Source organism: Protomyctophum parallelum, assembly GCF_964188405.1.
Source record: "Protomyctophum parallelum genome assembly, chromosome: 9".
NCBI lineage: Eukaryota > Metazoa > Chordata > Actinopteri > Myctophiformes > Myctophidae > Protomyctophum > Protomyctophum parallelum.
In genome coordinates this window covers 23727025-23743674 of record NC_139706.1, presented here as the reverse complement: position 1 = coordinate 23743674, position 16650 = coordinate 23727025, and the positions used below count along the sequence as shown (strand labels likewise).

At 39.8% G+C, this 16650-nt stretch overlaps 2 protein-coding genes across 2 annotated transcripts in view; both read left to right on the top strand.

Annotated features, from left to right (window-relative positions):
• slco1c1 (solute carrier organic anion transporter family, member 1C1) overlaps positions 1-2003 on the top strand; it is a 31460-nt gene extending 29457 nt beyond the window's left edge. Inside the window, exons 14-15 of the mRNA XM_083772867.1 lie at positions 736-853; positions 1767-2003. Of these exons, the coding sequence (XP_083628993.1) occupies positions 736-853; positions 1767-1998 (350 nt within the window). The 3' untranslated portion in view covers positions 1999-2003. The remainder of the gene's footprint in view (positions 1-735; positions 854-1766) is intronic.
• Positions 2004-7691: 5688 nt separating this feature from the next.
• mrpl28 (mitochondrial ribosomal protein L28) lies at positions 7692-14427 on the top strand. Its single transcript, XM_083772944.1, has 6 exons — positions 7692-7947; positions 9365-9677; positions 11115-11267; positions 11650-11784; positions 13786-13872; positions 14025-14427. Exons 2-6 carry the CDS (start codon positions 9393-9395, stop codon positions 14118-14120), a joined length of 756 nt encoding a protein of 251 aa, XP_083629070.1. The 5' UTR covers positions 7692-7947; positions 9365-9392; the 3' UTR covers positions 14121-14427.
• Positions 14428-16650: the final 2223 nt, after the last annotated feature.

The window sequence follows — 16650 nt, the reverse complement described above, 5'->3', positions numbered from 1 at the left end:
TTGCTGACTGTCAAACATCATTGTCCAATGTTGTTTTACAGCAGTGGTTCTCAAACATTTTCATGTCATGGACCACTAATATTCTATATATTTATATATATATATATATATATATATATATATATATATATAATATAATATGTAATATATAATATATAATATATAATATATAATATATAATATATATATTTACTATATATATTTACTATATATACTCACCGGTATATATACAGTGTACACAAACCGTATATCTAGGTGTGCCCCGAGATTTTTAGGCTATGAAAAGTGTGCCCTGGGACAAAAAAGGTTGAGTTAAGCGGTGCCCAAAAGGTAGATCACGATCTACCAGTAACGTCAGATCAGGGGTTTTGTCGGCCAGTGCCAAAAATGCTCCCCGACAGAATAATCGGAGCAAATACCGGGCAGTGTGTATGAGCCATAACGTGTTGACTACACTACACTACACTAATAAGGACACATAATAATAACTAATAACCCATCCGTTACTACATGTGGAGTCAACTCCCGCAATTTACTTCTTCCCATAGTGCGCGGCAAAGTAACTCTGGGATGAGCGGCCGCAAAGTGGCCGCGAAATTCTAGTATATATATATATATATATATATATATATATATATAATAAGGGGCCAGTTGAATTAATTGTGGATGTGGTGGCAGGACAAGTGATGGACAAGTGATGGGTGTTTGACAGGACAAGTGTTTGTGATCTCACAGCAGGGATCCCAGCACCCATTTACTTTGGAGCAATCATAGATACCACGTGTCTGAAATGGGGCCAGAAGCGCTGTGGTGGTTTAGGAGCCTGTAGGATCTACAACACCACTGCCTACAGGTACGACCCGCATAAGTACTGTATGTGTCTGTCCATATATGAGCATATATGGTACACTGAATTCACGGATCTCCATATCTTGGCATAAAAGGGACCAGGACAAAGCAGCTCTGTGTGCGGTGGGGAAAAAAATAAACACGGCACGGGAGGGAAAATAGAGCCCATACACTTCAAAGGTTTAGCAGCAGTCATTCTCTGGTAAAGAAGACTAACAATAAGCGCCTTTGCATTTTCATAACTGGAGCCAATATTAATTCAAACTAAAACATATGTCGCTTCTATACAACTCATCAAGTGCACTTCCAAGTGCAACCTGGAGGTGTGCATACGCAAAATGCCAAAATTCAATGTCAGTTTACATCATCACCTTGCATAAACCAGGAAACGTAATACAAGGAAATTGAATGGTGGACACAAGGTTTCAGATTAAATCAATCTCATTCTTCATCTTCAGCAATAAATAGTCCATTATGACAATGCTTATCAATAACTGACCTCTTTGACCTTGACATTTGACCATCAAATTGCACCATTTATCATACTGAGTTATAGATCTAATAGGTGTTGTATGACCTTGTATTGTGACTTGATAATGATACAGACACAGTGTATTCAGTCATTGTGGACAGTTTCTTCCTGGGTGTAGGGCAGGCTCGCTGTCATGCAAGATCTCTCTCTCACTATAACCATGCTCCCTTGACCCAGTTAACAAGACACTCTCTCTCTCTCTCTCTCTCTCTCTCTCTCTCTCACTATATTCATTAGCCAATCAATTCCTGCACTGCAACCTACACACCCTCATACTGCACATAACATACGTTTTGTCAAATCGGCCTCAGGTCTAAAAGGGTTAAATAAAACATCTTTCCAGCTAAATTCTATCTGAATGAATGTCATTGTCTTTGTTTTTCAGGATAGCGTACCTAGGCTTGACTCTGAGCCTGCGGACCGTTTCATTTTTTCTTTGCATTCCGGGCTTCATTCTCCTCAGGAAACAACTGAGGAGAGAGGAGAGTAATGCTGTTGATGGAGCTCTGGCCAATGGTGGAACAGAGCTGGAAGCACTGAGGACAGACGAGAACACAGTTTCCACTTCTGACCAACAATGTACATCAGACAGTGTTGAGAGAGAGACACGACTGTGAAAGTATAGTGCTCATCTAGTTTTTTATCACACACACACACACACACACACACACACACACACATGAGAGAGAGATGTGCAGGGAATTACAGACTATGACTGTCTCCTTTCCAGAAAAATAGTTTTTTTTTAAATGAAAATGCATTATTTCCATCTCGTTATAAAACAATTATCAATATCTTTGAGTGGAAAACTGCAGCGTAAGGATACAATTCTGACCACCAGCATCATTCGGTTTTCTTCATAATTGGAGCCTTTGTTCACAAGAAAGAAGATTTTTGTGAAGAATATATTAAATGGAGTTCACCAGGCAAAGTTTAACCAACAGAACATAAAAACAAATAGTTTTATTTTATTATTTTGAGCTTTTCCCACTTTTTCTCCCAGTTAAAAGTTGTCCTGCCATTTTCCACTGCCCATCCGATCATTCTGTTGTCCCATGTCGCTGCTGCCCCCTACTGGTGATCTTAGGCAGGGTGTAGGCATGCCATACATGTGTGACATCGCTAGTATGCTTCTTTTCGAGAGTGAGGACAGAAGGCCCCCCTTTTCGAACCGGTTCAGTTCTTTTTGGTTCTTAGTCCATGAGCCAGAGCTCCAAAATAACATTAATAATTATGAATTGAGTGTGCAAAACCACACCTATATTAGATTGTTATCACCATGAAACTTCCCCCATTGATTACTTACACGAAGACAATGATTTATTGTATTACAAATTTTACATTTTTAAATATGCAAATGAGGCATTATGTACGAAAATATGCAAAATAATAGAAAATATGAAAAAGCTACTACTGTGGAAGGGTTATCATTACTTGTATTGATGCTATAAACAATTTATTTTTAAGTCTAGTTTTAACCACCAATTTTGGAGCTCTAGCTGGCTCCCATTGGGAACCAACCGGTGGAAAGGGGTCAGGAGTTAACAGAAGGATGTAACGCATGCAGAGGTACACACTATTCATCCCATTTCTCCCTACTAAACAGATGCCCTAAAACCAGCCTAGAGTCTCCATCCCCACAGGGCTTCTCTCCTGCAAATACAGCCAATTGTTTGTGTTTATACATATTATATGTGCGCCCAGCCAGGCTGATGCACCATGAAGGATTCAACCCACCAGTCTACGCAGTGGTGCAGGAACCAATAACCATTAATGTGAACATGTGTGTGCTGAGCATATTTCCCTTAGATGCGTTTTCAAAAAGAGGGAGAACTGTCCTGGACGGGGTACCTGGACATAAAAACAAATCCACATGTAGGCTATATATATAAAACTGTCTCAGTTACTTACAGTAAAGCTGACCTCTATACTGTCTGTGTTGTCTGCCATTATTAAGTAAGCCTACTGAATATTTGTTTTCTTATCACACATTTTATATAATGTTATTCTATCTATATAGTATATACCTACCTTAAAATACCTGTACAGTCTCACGCAAGCTCAATGGGGCATGGGTTGTTGGCACTGTTTTAATTGAATCTGTTGCACTGCCATTCATTCAAATTACTAGACAAAACAAATGAATTACTGGGCACAGTATTTTGAGTGCAATGCATTTACCCATACTGCCCTACAAAGTCAAAGTGCCGTAACTAACTAACTATGCAAAGAATTAAACTGATTAAAGAAAATGCTTCAAAGTGTTTTAATTGGCCCGCCAAATGGGTTATCGGGATATAAGTGTAATTAATTTGCACTAATTGTATATCTGTTCATGAGGTAATTGTTTATCCTGAAAAATCATGAAAGCTAATTTGTCCTTTGAGACAAATAAAAAGGTTGCTACATGTGTCTAAAAACGGTGTTACTTGCACTTTGGCTTTGTAGGACGGACAGCATACCTACCTATACATGCCACTGTGTACACTGTGGATCTCTGCTGAACATAGCGTGTTCAATAGCACTGATTTATGCAAAGAAAAGGTGGTTAGGTGGTTTCCTCTAGATAGCAACGATATATGAATCTCAATGGCCTCAATCATCTGTATCTATAATCATTTCAATCACTTAAAAACTAGGCCATACCTTGTACATCAAATAGCAGAAATTGCCGATCAATAAGGTCACAAGCAGTAAGCTTGTAGATCTGATATTTTTGCTGAATGTTCCCCAGATTTTTTGCCGAATGTTTACGCATTATGATGATTATGACCAAAATAGGGATGCTATATGGCTTCATGTGGTTAATGTAGATTGCTTCCTATATTGTACCATGTAGTTGTCATGTGTTGTGTGATATAGGACAGTTGAGTCAGAGTGATATATTTTTTGTAGTATTGTAACTCTTTAACAATCCGCTGTGTACTTTTGTGCCAGCTGTTGTCAAAGAGCCCCAGTCCACCTCTGGTCATTGCAATTCATTTTACTTGTCAGTCTGTGTGTTTGCATTTTGTGTTTGACAGATGTTTCTGAGCATCATGGTTAAGTGTGTTTGTGCATGTCTGTGCCAAAATCTGTAAACCGGCTAATCTCAGGTTTTTTACTACTCAATTTTATTCTCAAAGTGAACAATTTAATTCCAAGATTAGATTTTCTTCATAACTATTGGGAGCCTGACGAAGGCTTGTAGCCGAAACACCTTGGTCTATTTTAATGATCTTTGCCATGCCATTACAATAAAGGCTTTTTTCACTTGACTGGAACAGAGTGCCTTGGACCTCTTTTTATTTTTTCATGTTTGAACCCTCGCCAACGAGCACCTGTTTTCAGTTCACAACTGCAATGACCACGGCAGCGCTTCTTTCCTCTATTCAACATTAGATTTTCTTCATTTTATACACATTACTCGTACAGTAAGTAAATCAGTTAGTTAATAAATCAAAGTTATCACCCACCTCAACCCTAACCCTAACCCTCAAAAGAATATAAATATAAATTGTTTCTTTTCATCTTGAGAGTTACTTTCATTTTGGACGGGGAACTTTAATTTGAGGTTGAACAGTGCTTTGAACAATGTCACATTTCTGTCTTGTAAGCAGTGGCCACATGTGTAGACTTTTGGCAAATCACAACAATCAGTTATCAAGGAAACTTGCAGGAATGTGCAGTTTTATGGTTGGATTATTTTTGTAAATGTTAAAGAGCATCTAGTATTGAATGATAATGTGCACAAATAAAACAGTTTTTATCATCCAATCAAATGTTATGTTGACAGTCTGTAGGCCTACATATTCATTCACATTCACTAGATTAGACGTAGGTTCTCTTATATTCATTATTGATAGTCTGCACTGCATAGTATCCATTATTTAAGCAATATTACACTTGAGGGTGTGCTTTACTGTCATTAATGGCGCGCTGTGCAGTGCCATTAATGACAGTAGGCTAACGCACACCCTCAAGTGTATGGCTATTATACAACAGTTACCCATAAAAAAACACGTCAACTCAATTTATATAACTAAGTTATTCGTTAATAAAAAAGAAAAGAGAAAAAAAAGATTTAAGGGGTTCCATCATGCTCGCTATAAGCTAGATGGCTATTTCAACCAATCAGATTGCTTCCTCGAGACGAGGCCTTAAAAACAATTATCCGCTCAGAAATCCCAAAACAAAACAAACTGGTCATGCTAGCTTGGCCTTACTCCCAGAACCCACCTCACCCCCGCTCTTTTTCTTCTTTCTTTTTTTTTTATATATTTTTTTTATCCCACGATTTTGTAACCCATTTTTCACCCCTGTGTCAATCATCTAATGTGATCCTGGGCTCTACACACCCTCCACCAACCTAGTCCCCATATATACCCCCGCTCATTTTGATAGGTTCATTAGGTTGGAATGGCTTCAGGGTTGACGACAGGTTTGAGTACAGCAACTTGAAATGGGCCTGGTTTAACTCTGGTCCATAGCGCTAATACCATTGCTGCCATTGCATTAATGCTATGTAATGCCACTCTTGGCTTCCTGCCCTCGCATGAAATGCAGACCAGCCTCTCCTCTGTAGCAAAAATATAAAGAACGTTTTTGCTACTCACCAATACAAAGACGGGTTGTGTCTCATAGAGGATTCACACTGAGAGGGACTGAATCCGTTTCATTGGAACCGTTTCCGAATACGGTTGCCTGGTCCCCGATCACCCGATGGCCATGATTCACATTGCCCGAGATCCAATGCCCTATTGTAAACAAGTGGAATGCTTTATGGTGTCGTCCACTCACTGTTAACAGTTTTTGTATTGAGTTGTAGGCTACTTGATATACAACTGTAATTCTGCAATAATATTATTTTTGCTGGTGTGAAATTACCTTAACTGGCCAACGTATAAGTAGTATTAAAGGAGCTATAACATAAAATTCTACTTTTTCCATTTCTTTTGTGTTTTTGGGGCTCCCATGTGTGTTTTCTATCGCCACAAATAACCAATTTTGAACAATCAGGCTTTCATATCATATAGGTGCTTTAATGGAAATTGCTCAACTGATTTTGGTCTCATCGTGATGTCATCAATGTCACCCTACTTTGTATAATTCCTCCTTCTTCAGACTTCAGTTCCAAATTTGCATTTCCACTTTGTTTACAATGTCCACCATTGTTAATTTTCCAAGCTGGCATGGAATGGAAACAAGCCTGGTTTTATCTAGCATCAGTATTATAATGACTCAAATATTCAAATAATCTGCATATCAGCACCCCCACCACCTCAGGACATTGTGGAATTGCAGCTAAAACTGCTTTCAAAGTCCAGAAAGAAATGACAATGCCTGGTTATATCAGAGTGGTGATTGAGGCTCAAACCATTAGAAATAACTTTGATGGACATAGACAATATGATATTAAATATTAAAAGCAGTTTTAAAATGCATGTTATTTGCGCTTTAAGTGCCATTGATAGAGCTGTGCTTACTTTAAATCTAAGTCTGTCCATTTTACTTACTTATTTGCTATAATGATCATGTAAATCTGATTAGAACGTTCTACCACAGACACGGCACAGGATTGGATTCGACTCTAGTCAAACCCCACCCCTTTGTTCTCAAAGAGCCAATAGCAATCGGGTATTTTGCATATTGGACTTCCGGGTATCTTTAGGAGGATTTTGTTTTTATTTGAGGACAATATATTCGTATGGGGCTCTTTTGTCCCATATCTTTATTTCTGTAATATTTCCCGTGGTATATTAGTACGTTTTTTTTTTTTAAACCATGACTGAGAATGATTGGCACTAGTAGACCTATATATATCTTAGAGGCAGGTTTCTTCAAATGCCCGGATGAGCCTCGGTGGTCCGGGGTGCAGGCTTCAAACCTGTAGCTGCTTAGCGGCAGAGTGGTTCAATTCCACCTTTCGGGCGACCGGTCGAGTAGAGCCATCTGTCGCGGTCCCAGTTGGAACACCTTTAACAACTCGAGCATGCAATGCTCAGTTAGTTTAGTTTAATCTAATGTAACCTCGCGTCACCAGGCTTTCCACCTCGGAGGGAAATATTTAACAATTTGTAGCAACACAAGTTACAACAGCAGCAATTTTGGTGCACTACTCCCTGGGCGTTACTAGTATTTTATTTATTTATTTTTAAACCATGACTTTAAATGATTGGCACTAGCAGACCTATATATATCCTAGCTGTAGGTTCTTTCTATTGCCCGGATGAGCCTCGGTGGTCCGGGGTGCAGGCTTCAAACCTGTAGCTGCTTAGCGGCAGAGTGGTTCAATTCCACCTTTCGGGCGACGGGTCGAGTAGAGAAGATCAAAAGGCTGAATAATATGATTTTAATAACCTTGCGTCTGCATCACCATATTCTTTCAACTGGAACTGGGTGTAAGCCAATCAGCCATAAGAACTTCCTTTCTGTTATCCAATCATTCTCCTGCAGACAGACACATTGCGGAAACGGAGTTTGCAGTGTGGTGTATGGCTGGCTGGCTGGGTGTATGGTGTCCTTGGTTGTGACTGTGAGCTATCGTGGGACAGTACAGTTTATAATTTCCAAACCCCATATTATTGGTAAGTTACACATTTATATTATTCATATACTAAAGTCAAAGATGTGCACGTCATTCTATAAACTATTTTCTAATTGGATTATTAGATCACGGGTTAGGCTACGTCTACGATATGTATTGTTTGTATTGTTTTAGTAGTAAACGTGCATCAAATGCATCTGGCTATGCAATGTTATCCAATCTATCATGCCCCTCCGACTCGGCTACCGGGGTATAAAGTCGTGGGCACTGGGCACTATTTGGAACGTAAAGTCAAAGCTTATCACCAGAAATCATGTTTACTGTACATATGTTTCTAGTACTATGATGTTTTTAATAATGTCTCGATGAATTGAATACACAGGACCACAAACCCTTTATTGGGCCTTTTTGTGTTATCCTTTAGCACCTTTTGTATACATCTGTACCACTTTAGCCGCACTTTGCAACTCTAGATGTTTTTTAATAATGGGATGAATCTAGATTCAATCCATTATCAAAAAAAGTGGTTGCTACCACTTTACTATAGCCTAAGATTTAGACACTCATAGATGTATTTTATCATCAAATACATTTACAAGAGTCTAAATCTTTACCTTTTCGCAAACTGCTTATAAAGTATTCAATCAATCAATGGGCACATCTATATAAAAAAATGGTAAAAGTAATTGTATGATTAACATTTATTGTATGGTACATCATTATCAAACTTAAAGCTACCACTTCTTGCATAGTGGGAAGTCTGTTGGATCGGCAGTTCTACCAAAAATATTGCTAAATCCTTAAATCCCTAAATATGGAGTACTCTGATGTCATCAATACATCATAGTATGGCTTGGACTCCATATACAGTATGGGTGTAAAAGTGTAAACGGCCCCTTGTTTTCGTAGGAGACGAGACGCTGCTTGTGATTGGCTGAGACGGGCCGTCCGTCACGTGGGTAGGAAGCGCTCCACTCTGATCACTCACCGCGTGAGGCGGTGTAGACATGTCAGAGGTACAGAGACTAGGGGGAGACAAGGATTTACGATTCTGTCCCTATCGGAACATAACCGGGCGGAGCTGAGTCAGCTTAAGCGAACTTCGTAATGTTCGGCACGGCGACTCACTCGCTTAGCAGTGGCTCAAGTTCTCTTGAGACGGCAAGCGCTCTCGAATGTCTGGCCTCCTATGGAAAAAATAATAGCTTCCTGCATGTGATTGCGCAATTCTTTTTAACAGTTTTGGTTGTCTGCATGTTACGTAGGTGATGCCCACCTCTCCATTTATGGGCATGTAACGTGTGCATATATATATATATGGGAATGTTACATGTCATTTGTGATGTCCAGGGAATTGTTATATAAATTTAAATGGATTTCATGGATTAGAAGTGAAATCGCCATCTGTGTTTAATATTACCTATTTAACCTCGACTCTCAATTTCTCTTCCATGTAGATTTATACTTTGTTTGGAACCATCTACCATGCCTTATCATAAATATCCCCCAAAGATCTGGGCGGCTCTTGATATGAAGAAGGGCATCTATGCTCGCCTTCCTCAACATTACCTCAAGTCATTGGAGAAGAAAGAGCCCACCCCAGTCCACTTTAAGCCCCTGGGTGTCCAGTACATCCCTCATCCGGTGACAGGGAAGAAGAAGCGGGTACAGGATGTTCCCATCCCCATCTACTACCCCCCAGAGAGCAATGATGGACTCTGGGGAGGGGAAGGATGGGTAGCAGGGTGGAGATATGCCAACAATGACAAAGTGAGTATAGCACTGTACTGATGATCAGCTATCACCGCGGACACAGACCCTCTCTCTGTTTTTACTATCAGACAAGTCTTTTCACTCTGGAGCCCGTTCACTGATTGGTCTAGAAGTTGGGTAAACCACAGGGAGGCGGGGTCAATTCTTAAGGACATCACCGCGAGTATGATGGCCTCAACTCTTATCACCGTTTTAGGTGATAAGCTATCACCTAAAACTGGAGTATGTATGGGCCTTTACAGTTTTGATTCTTCCTTCCTTCAACCATGGTATTTCTTAACATTCCTGGTATTCCCCTCTGCGATGTGGTGTTAAATAACTTATACGAATTTATTTGAGCCATTTTTAACTAACAATACAATATATTAAAAGCAGCCTTACCGTTTTATACAAAAACTCTTGGAGATTATTTTCTGTCACTAGTAAAAGCAGCTTCATCAAAATTCTTTGGGAAAACAAAATATATTAACCGTTATTTATATGGTAAAACCACTGATCAATACAAGGTTACAAAGTGTTACATGAATGGTTTTTATTCATGATTGGTTTATTTATGTATATTGTGAGTGTGTGTACAGGGTACACAAGTGAAATTGGAAGTGATAACGCAAAACGATGAGCAAACACACAATTGGGACTGGAACACTATAACATTTAAGCTTGAGGTATATGGTAATTAATTAGTTAAAAGGGCATTCCATAAATTAATTTGTAGATTTCTTAAAACATGTTTACATGTTTCAGAGGTAAAACAAGTCCTTAGGTGGAAAATAAATAAATAAATGATGATGATATATATATATATATATATATATATATATATATATATATATATATATATAGGGCTACCAAAAAAGGGGACTCCTGCACATCCAAAAAACCCAGTGGGAGGTGCAAGTCTAGTTAGGCATATACTAGCCTGAGCTAACGTGTTAGGTTTCTGGTCTAGAGGGGCGGGTCGCGGCTGAGATTTGCGCACGCCCTGATTGGATCTCATCGATCTGTCCGTCACCCCCGGCCCCTCCTCTCCCCCCTAGTGCAGCGCTACGTCACATCATTTGGAGCGACGCCCACCCGGAAGGGTTGACTCCCACTTTTAGACCAGAGTGGCCAATGCGTTCCTCCAGGCTTTCAATTTTTGCACCAACAAAAATGAAAGGCATATACTTGAGAGAAATAAACCTTCCAAGTAAGGGACTGCACACTCCAGGGAATAGAGACAGACAACTTACTGCATCGTCAACTTATATATTAGCACGACGCGTTTCGCCGTGAGCTTCGTCAGGTGCTATATAAATATATATATATATATAGCTAGGGCTGTTTGAAAAGTATTTTCCTTTTTTTTGCACTAAACCTTTATTATATATCATCGTCATTGAAAATAGAACACAGGTACCTAATAGATATAAATGAACTGGCCTCTCTTCACAGATGTCTAACCGTCTCCGGAAGACGTGGAAACCAAAGTTGTTTAGTAGAGAGCTCTACAGTGAGATCCTCAACCACAAGTTCACCATCAAAGTCACGGCACGAACCCTGGACCTAATCGATGCAGCCTATGGATTTGATTTCTACATCCTGAAAGTAAGAGACAGCTTTTTTGTACTGTGTAGGGCTGCAATTTAAGAATTATATAACAACGAATCAACCTGAAATTATTCTAAATTATTCAGTTTGATTTACTTTGGCGGACAACGGTGTCACGTTGTCAGCCTAACTACATGCTCACAAGTTCACAACGCATTACATTGTGAAGTGTTCTGAGCTTAGATTGGCTATTTTAGAGGTTTTTCAAACCGATATATATATAAACATCAATTATTTGTTATAATCGATTAAATGGATTAGTTTGTAACTGTTGAAATTCCTGATACCGTGTCTCAAAGAGCCATAAACCCCTGCAAGAATAGTTTATAATAGTACTTTCCAAAACACCCATGTTCCCTCTCTCATGTCCGTTCATTAGACACCAAAGGAAGACTTGAACTCAAAGCTGGCGATGGACCTGAGGCGGGCGATGCTGCTGCGCCTGGTTCGCAAAGACACAGAGCTGTACCCCGATGACGCTGTTAAGAGAGACAAGGTCTACATCAAGTATAAGGTACAGCAGGAAAGTTTCATTTGTCCGTAACCACTTAAAGCCTATATACTTTGTTAACTAGAGTACCACACAGGGAACTATTGTAGGCCTCCTCCTTTTCCCCCTCTATACATCAAATGAAATCTCTATACAAATAACAAAAAAGCCATAGCCCGCCTGCAACTAGTGCAAAGTTCTGCACCAAGACGTTTGACCAACACTAGGAGGTGTGAACACATTACTCCAGTACTGGCCTCCCTTCATTGGTTACCAGTACATTTTAGAATAGATTTGATTGATTACTTTTAAAGCCGTGCGAGGGCTGGCCCCAAGTTACATTTTAGCTATGTTACAGCCTTACGACCCCGCACGTACCCTCAGATCGGCAGGCAGGGGTCTACTGACTCCTTTTAAAACAAAACACGTTACCATGGGCAGCGACGTAGAGTCTGTGGGGGCCACGGGGCCATGGCCCCCATGAAGAATCCTAGGGCCCCTTTCGGCCCCCATGAAGATTTTCGTGGACATTTTACATTTACATTACATATTTTCTGGGAATTCCGAACATTTTGGACCTCTCCGCCGGCAATCTGAGAATCCCATCGTCAAATATTCGGGAAAACAGCGCCTCCCCTGTTGTTCCTCAGGCAACAGTCTGTCTTGAGAGACACCGGCCGTCCAAGAGGTGTTAAAAAGTGCTAATCGGGTTTCTTTTGTAGTTGTTCTTGAGGCGTGACATAAAGGGCGCGTTCGGAAATACCACACCGGAGCACACTCGCCTATTAGTTTGCATTGCACAGTGGGCTCAGTGCGCTATTTCCGAACGCGCCCACACTGATCAAGAATTCACCAAAGACTAGTGAGACTACACACTGACTCGAGAAAAGACCCATATCGTCCAAAATAGGCTGATCAGTCGCTGTCTGTGTATAGGCTAATTCATTGGTAAAAGTATGCTAAAGAACTCATTTTTAGACCATTTGGGAAATAAATAAATAAATAAATCCGCGGCGGCGGCCTCGCTTCGCTCGGCCGCGACAGTCCCCCCCAACGCAATTCTGTAGCCTACCAAAAGGTAAAACGCACCCGCCGCCAGCTATGATCTCTCTCTCTCTCTCTCCGTATCTCTCTATATCTCCCTCTCTCTCTCTCTCTCTCTCTCTCTCTCTCTCATAATAAAAATAATATAGTCCTGAAAGTCCTCACCTTGGCTTGGACATTGGCCTATAGAAGCTGCTTTAAAAGTACCAGTGAAAACAACTTATTTTTTTCCGCGCTGCGGCGGGGGGGGGGGGGGGGGGGGGGGTGGTGCGGGGAGGCGGGGCTGCGGGGGGGGGGGGGGGGACGGGCCCCCATGAGGATTGATCAAACTCTTCGGCTCTGACCATGGGTGATAGGACCTTCGCAGCCCGGGCACCGAAACTCTGGAACGCCCTACCCCAGAACCTGAGGGACGCACCCTCAGTGGCCGTCTTCAAAAGGCTTTAAAAAACTTTCCTTTTTACACAGGTTTTCCCATAGATAGCCTGTGTATTATGTGGTGTTATGTTATTTTATTTATTGTATGTTCAATGATTTAACGATGTTTTGTTGTTGTTGATTTATCACATCAATTACCTCTATTGTACTGTATTGTATATGCAATGTAAAGCACTTTGTGAATTTTGTTCTGAAAAGCGCTCTATAAATAAAGTTTATTATTATATTATTATACTGGAAAGTAGCCAGTTGCATACCGTTGTGAGCTTGTAGATCTGCTATTTTCACCAAATCTTCACCCCAGAATAAAGACGATAGGGTTCATGTGGTTAAGACTTTTATTTCAACATCGATAAATCTGTCAGTTCCTATAAGATTTAAGAATTAGCTATGACTTGACAGATTTATCGATGTTGAAATAAAAAATGTAGCTTTGCCTAAGCGTTTGCCTAAAGCTGTCATATAATTATTGCTCTGTAATATATGACAGCAAAATGTGTAAGATGAATCTCAGATCATGTTCTATCTCATTGGTTTGAACAGGAGTTTGAGATCCACGAGGAGGAGGCACAATGGGTCGGTCTGAGCCTGGAGGAGGCTGTGGAGAAACAGAGGCAGCTGGAACACAAGGTAAAGAAATCCTTTTACACACACTTGTATTGTATACATACATAACATACAGTACATGCCCAATACATGACGTGCGGTTCATTTATGTATTGCATAAATATTTTTCAGCTCTGAAATGCTTTATTTGTAAACCTGCCTCCTTTGTCTCTCAGGAGCCGGAGCCTTTGTTTAAGGGCTTAGTGGACAGCCTGGTGAAAGATCTAACCATCCAGAAGCTCTCTGAGCCCCAGCTGGTAGGGAAGAAATAACTGCAAGGACCATACAGACAAAACATTGGGCAACATTCAAAGGGAAATGAAAGTGGTTAAACCCTCTGTGACGTGGTTAGCCCCTCTCTGTTGAGCATCATCGATTTGAAGGCCTTGTGTTCCCTTCTGTTGTGAGAGAGATGAAATTAACATTGGACCGGACGTATTTATTTATTTTGGTTCAGTAGTTTCATAACTTGATTTTTGAAACACATTGCAATGTGGAACTATCTTCGTTATGTAAATATTGCCCGAATGACTGTGTTGTAATACCTGTGTTTAAATAAACATATTCTTATTTCTTAAACCCTTTCACAGTGATAAATAATGTAGATCTGTTGTTCAAAAGGACTTGGATGTTGACCTGTTGATGTTCTTTTTTTCCGCCTTTTTTTTGCAAACAAGGTAATGTTCTTTAAATAAAATAACCAGTACCATATTCCATAACAGTACAATTTCTTCGCCCAGCAGCAGGTGGAGGTGTTTACCACAAAATATTATCCCCCACATTATTTGTTTATTTTAGGACATAGTACTGTATAGTATAACTTGCATTAATTTTTTTAATTACATAGTATAGTGAGACTTTCTTCCAGTGACACTTGCGAACATCTTGCATATTTCTTTACACAATGAGCTGCAGCACTTTTAAATTTCTCCTATCCACTAATTAACATACTTTTAATATGCCTCCTTAAATCCAACAATACATTTTTTTTATTACATATTCTTCTTTTGAAATGTTTGAAAATGTATTTTGTAACAGACTACATGACTATAACTAGACTAAATTTCCATCTATAATGCCAAACCTCAATGAACAGAAACATTCGATTAATGATGAAATTACAAAAGGAGGTTACATATTCATATATGAAGAGAACATATAATGGAACAGATTATCACAGGTGAATATAATATTAGACTCAATCTTTGTTGGTTCATGTTTGATAGTATACTGTAGTTAACCTGTATCAGTCGTTGTGTGTGGCAGTGATGATGATGGGTTGGTGTGTTCCTTCCATCACCTCCAGAGAGTGGATTGTCACATACACTGAGGCCGAGGGGGATGTCATGTGACGCCGTGGCTGCTGCCTCCTGCTTACCGCAATCAGCAGGACCAGCACAGTGAGCACACACACTCATCCTTCCAGTTTATTATACTCATTGTCAAATCGGTACAGAGCGCCCCCTTGTGACGGTAGACAAATTATGTTCTATGATGCCAGGGGATCAAATTACAAATTAATGCATTTCTTATTTACCACTTGCTGTACAAGGGAGTGAGGGCAGATGTTTCCGTCGTTTTAGCCTGTATAGTTTGGTTGTTGTTAGGCATTTTATATAACATTTAACTTTAAACCTTGAACTTGAGTTCAAGTGTGAGAGATCCTTGGTTTGATTCCACTCTGTAACTAAGTGGTCCTCCGTTACTTATATTTGGCACATATATGCTTATTTTGCACACATATTGTACCAGTGTTTGATTGAAGTATTTATATTTGCACAGCATATGCACTTTAGTCAGTTGTATTTGCACACAAAGGAAAAGTCATGAGTTGAACTGGTTTATTATATGAACCTTTATTGAGAAAGGATAACCCCTTGAGATGCATCATCTCGTTTTCGAGGGGGTCCAGCAACATACAGCAGATACACAAGACAATACAAGTACATTCATTCATACATAATCGAGGACAAAACAAACAACAAAGCTCGCCCAAACTAGCCGCTCCCATCCCACCTATTCCCCGCAACATTGTATCAATAAGTCAATATAGTAATGATACAAGTAAACAAGATGAAGAACATACACCGGAAAAACAACAGGCCGAGCATCATGACAGACATTGCATTAACAACATTGTCAGTACATCATGACCAAGTACAAGCATGCACTTGAAAAAAGTAAATAAAATAGTAAGTAGTGAATGGTAAATAGTAAATAGTAGATAGTAAGTAGTAAATAGTAAATAGTAAGGAAAGAGAGAGCAATCAGAATCAGCATTTAGAAACAGGAGCATGGTGTTTGGAGATGAGTAATGATAGACACTTTAAAAATATTGAAGGAGTTAATGGATCTGAGGGAGCTGGGGAGATTGTTCCAGTCGACAGGAGCTTTAAATTTAAAAGCACGCCGACCAACTACTTTTCTGATGTTGGTGGGGACTGTGAGGTAAAGATGGTCTGTGTGCCTCAGGTTGTATGGTGAGCTGAAGGGACGTAGATATTGTTTTAGATATTCCGGGTAATTAAAGTATATGCATTTAAAGATAAATAATAGCCAGTTAGAATGTCTTCGAGCTTTTGGTGTTAGCCAGTTGAGGGACTCATACATGGTACAATGGTGGGTCATATAGGGACACCTCAATATAAATCTACAGAGATTGTTTTATGTTACGTTGAGGGGATAGAGGTGTGTATCGGAGGTATTTTGGTAAACAATGTCAGCATAGTCTAGGATAGGGAGAATTAGTTGCGAGATGATTCTTTTCCTGACCTGAAGGGTGAAACAGTTAATTGATCGATA

Bases quoted from the DNA above. Each gene is read 5' to 3' on its own strand.
- mrpl28 (XM_083772944.1), top strand. From the start codon at position 9,393: ATGCCTTATCATAAATATCCCCCAAAGATCTGGGCGGCTCTTGATATG. The intron at 11,785-13,785 runs GTACAGCAGGAA...TGGTTTGAACAG, and splicing joins AGGTCTACATCAAGTATAAG to GAGTTTGAGATCCACGAGGA. The intron at 13,873-14,024 runs GTAAAGAAATCC...TTTGTCTCTCAG, and splicing joins AGAGGCAGCTGGAACACAAG to GAGCCGGAGCCTTTGTTTAA.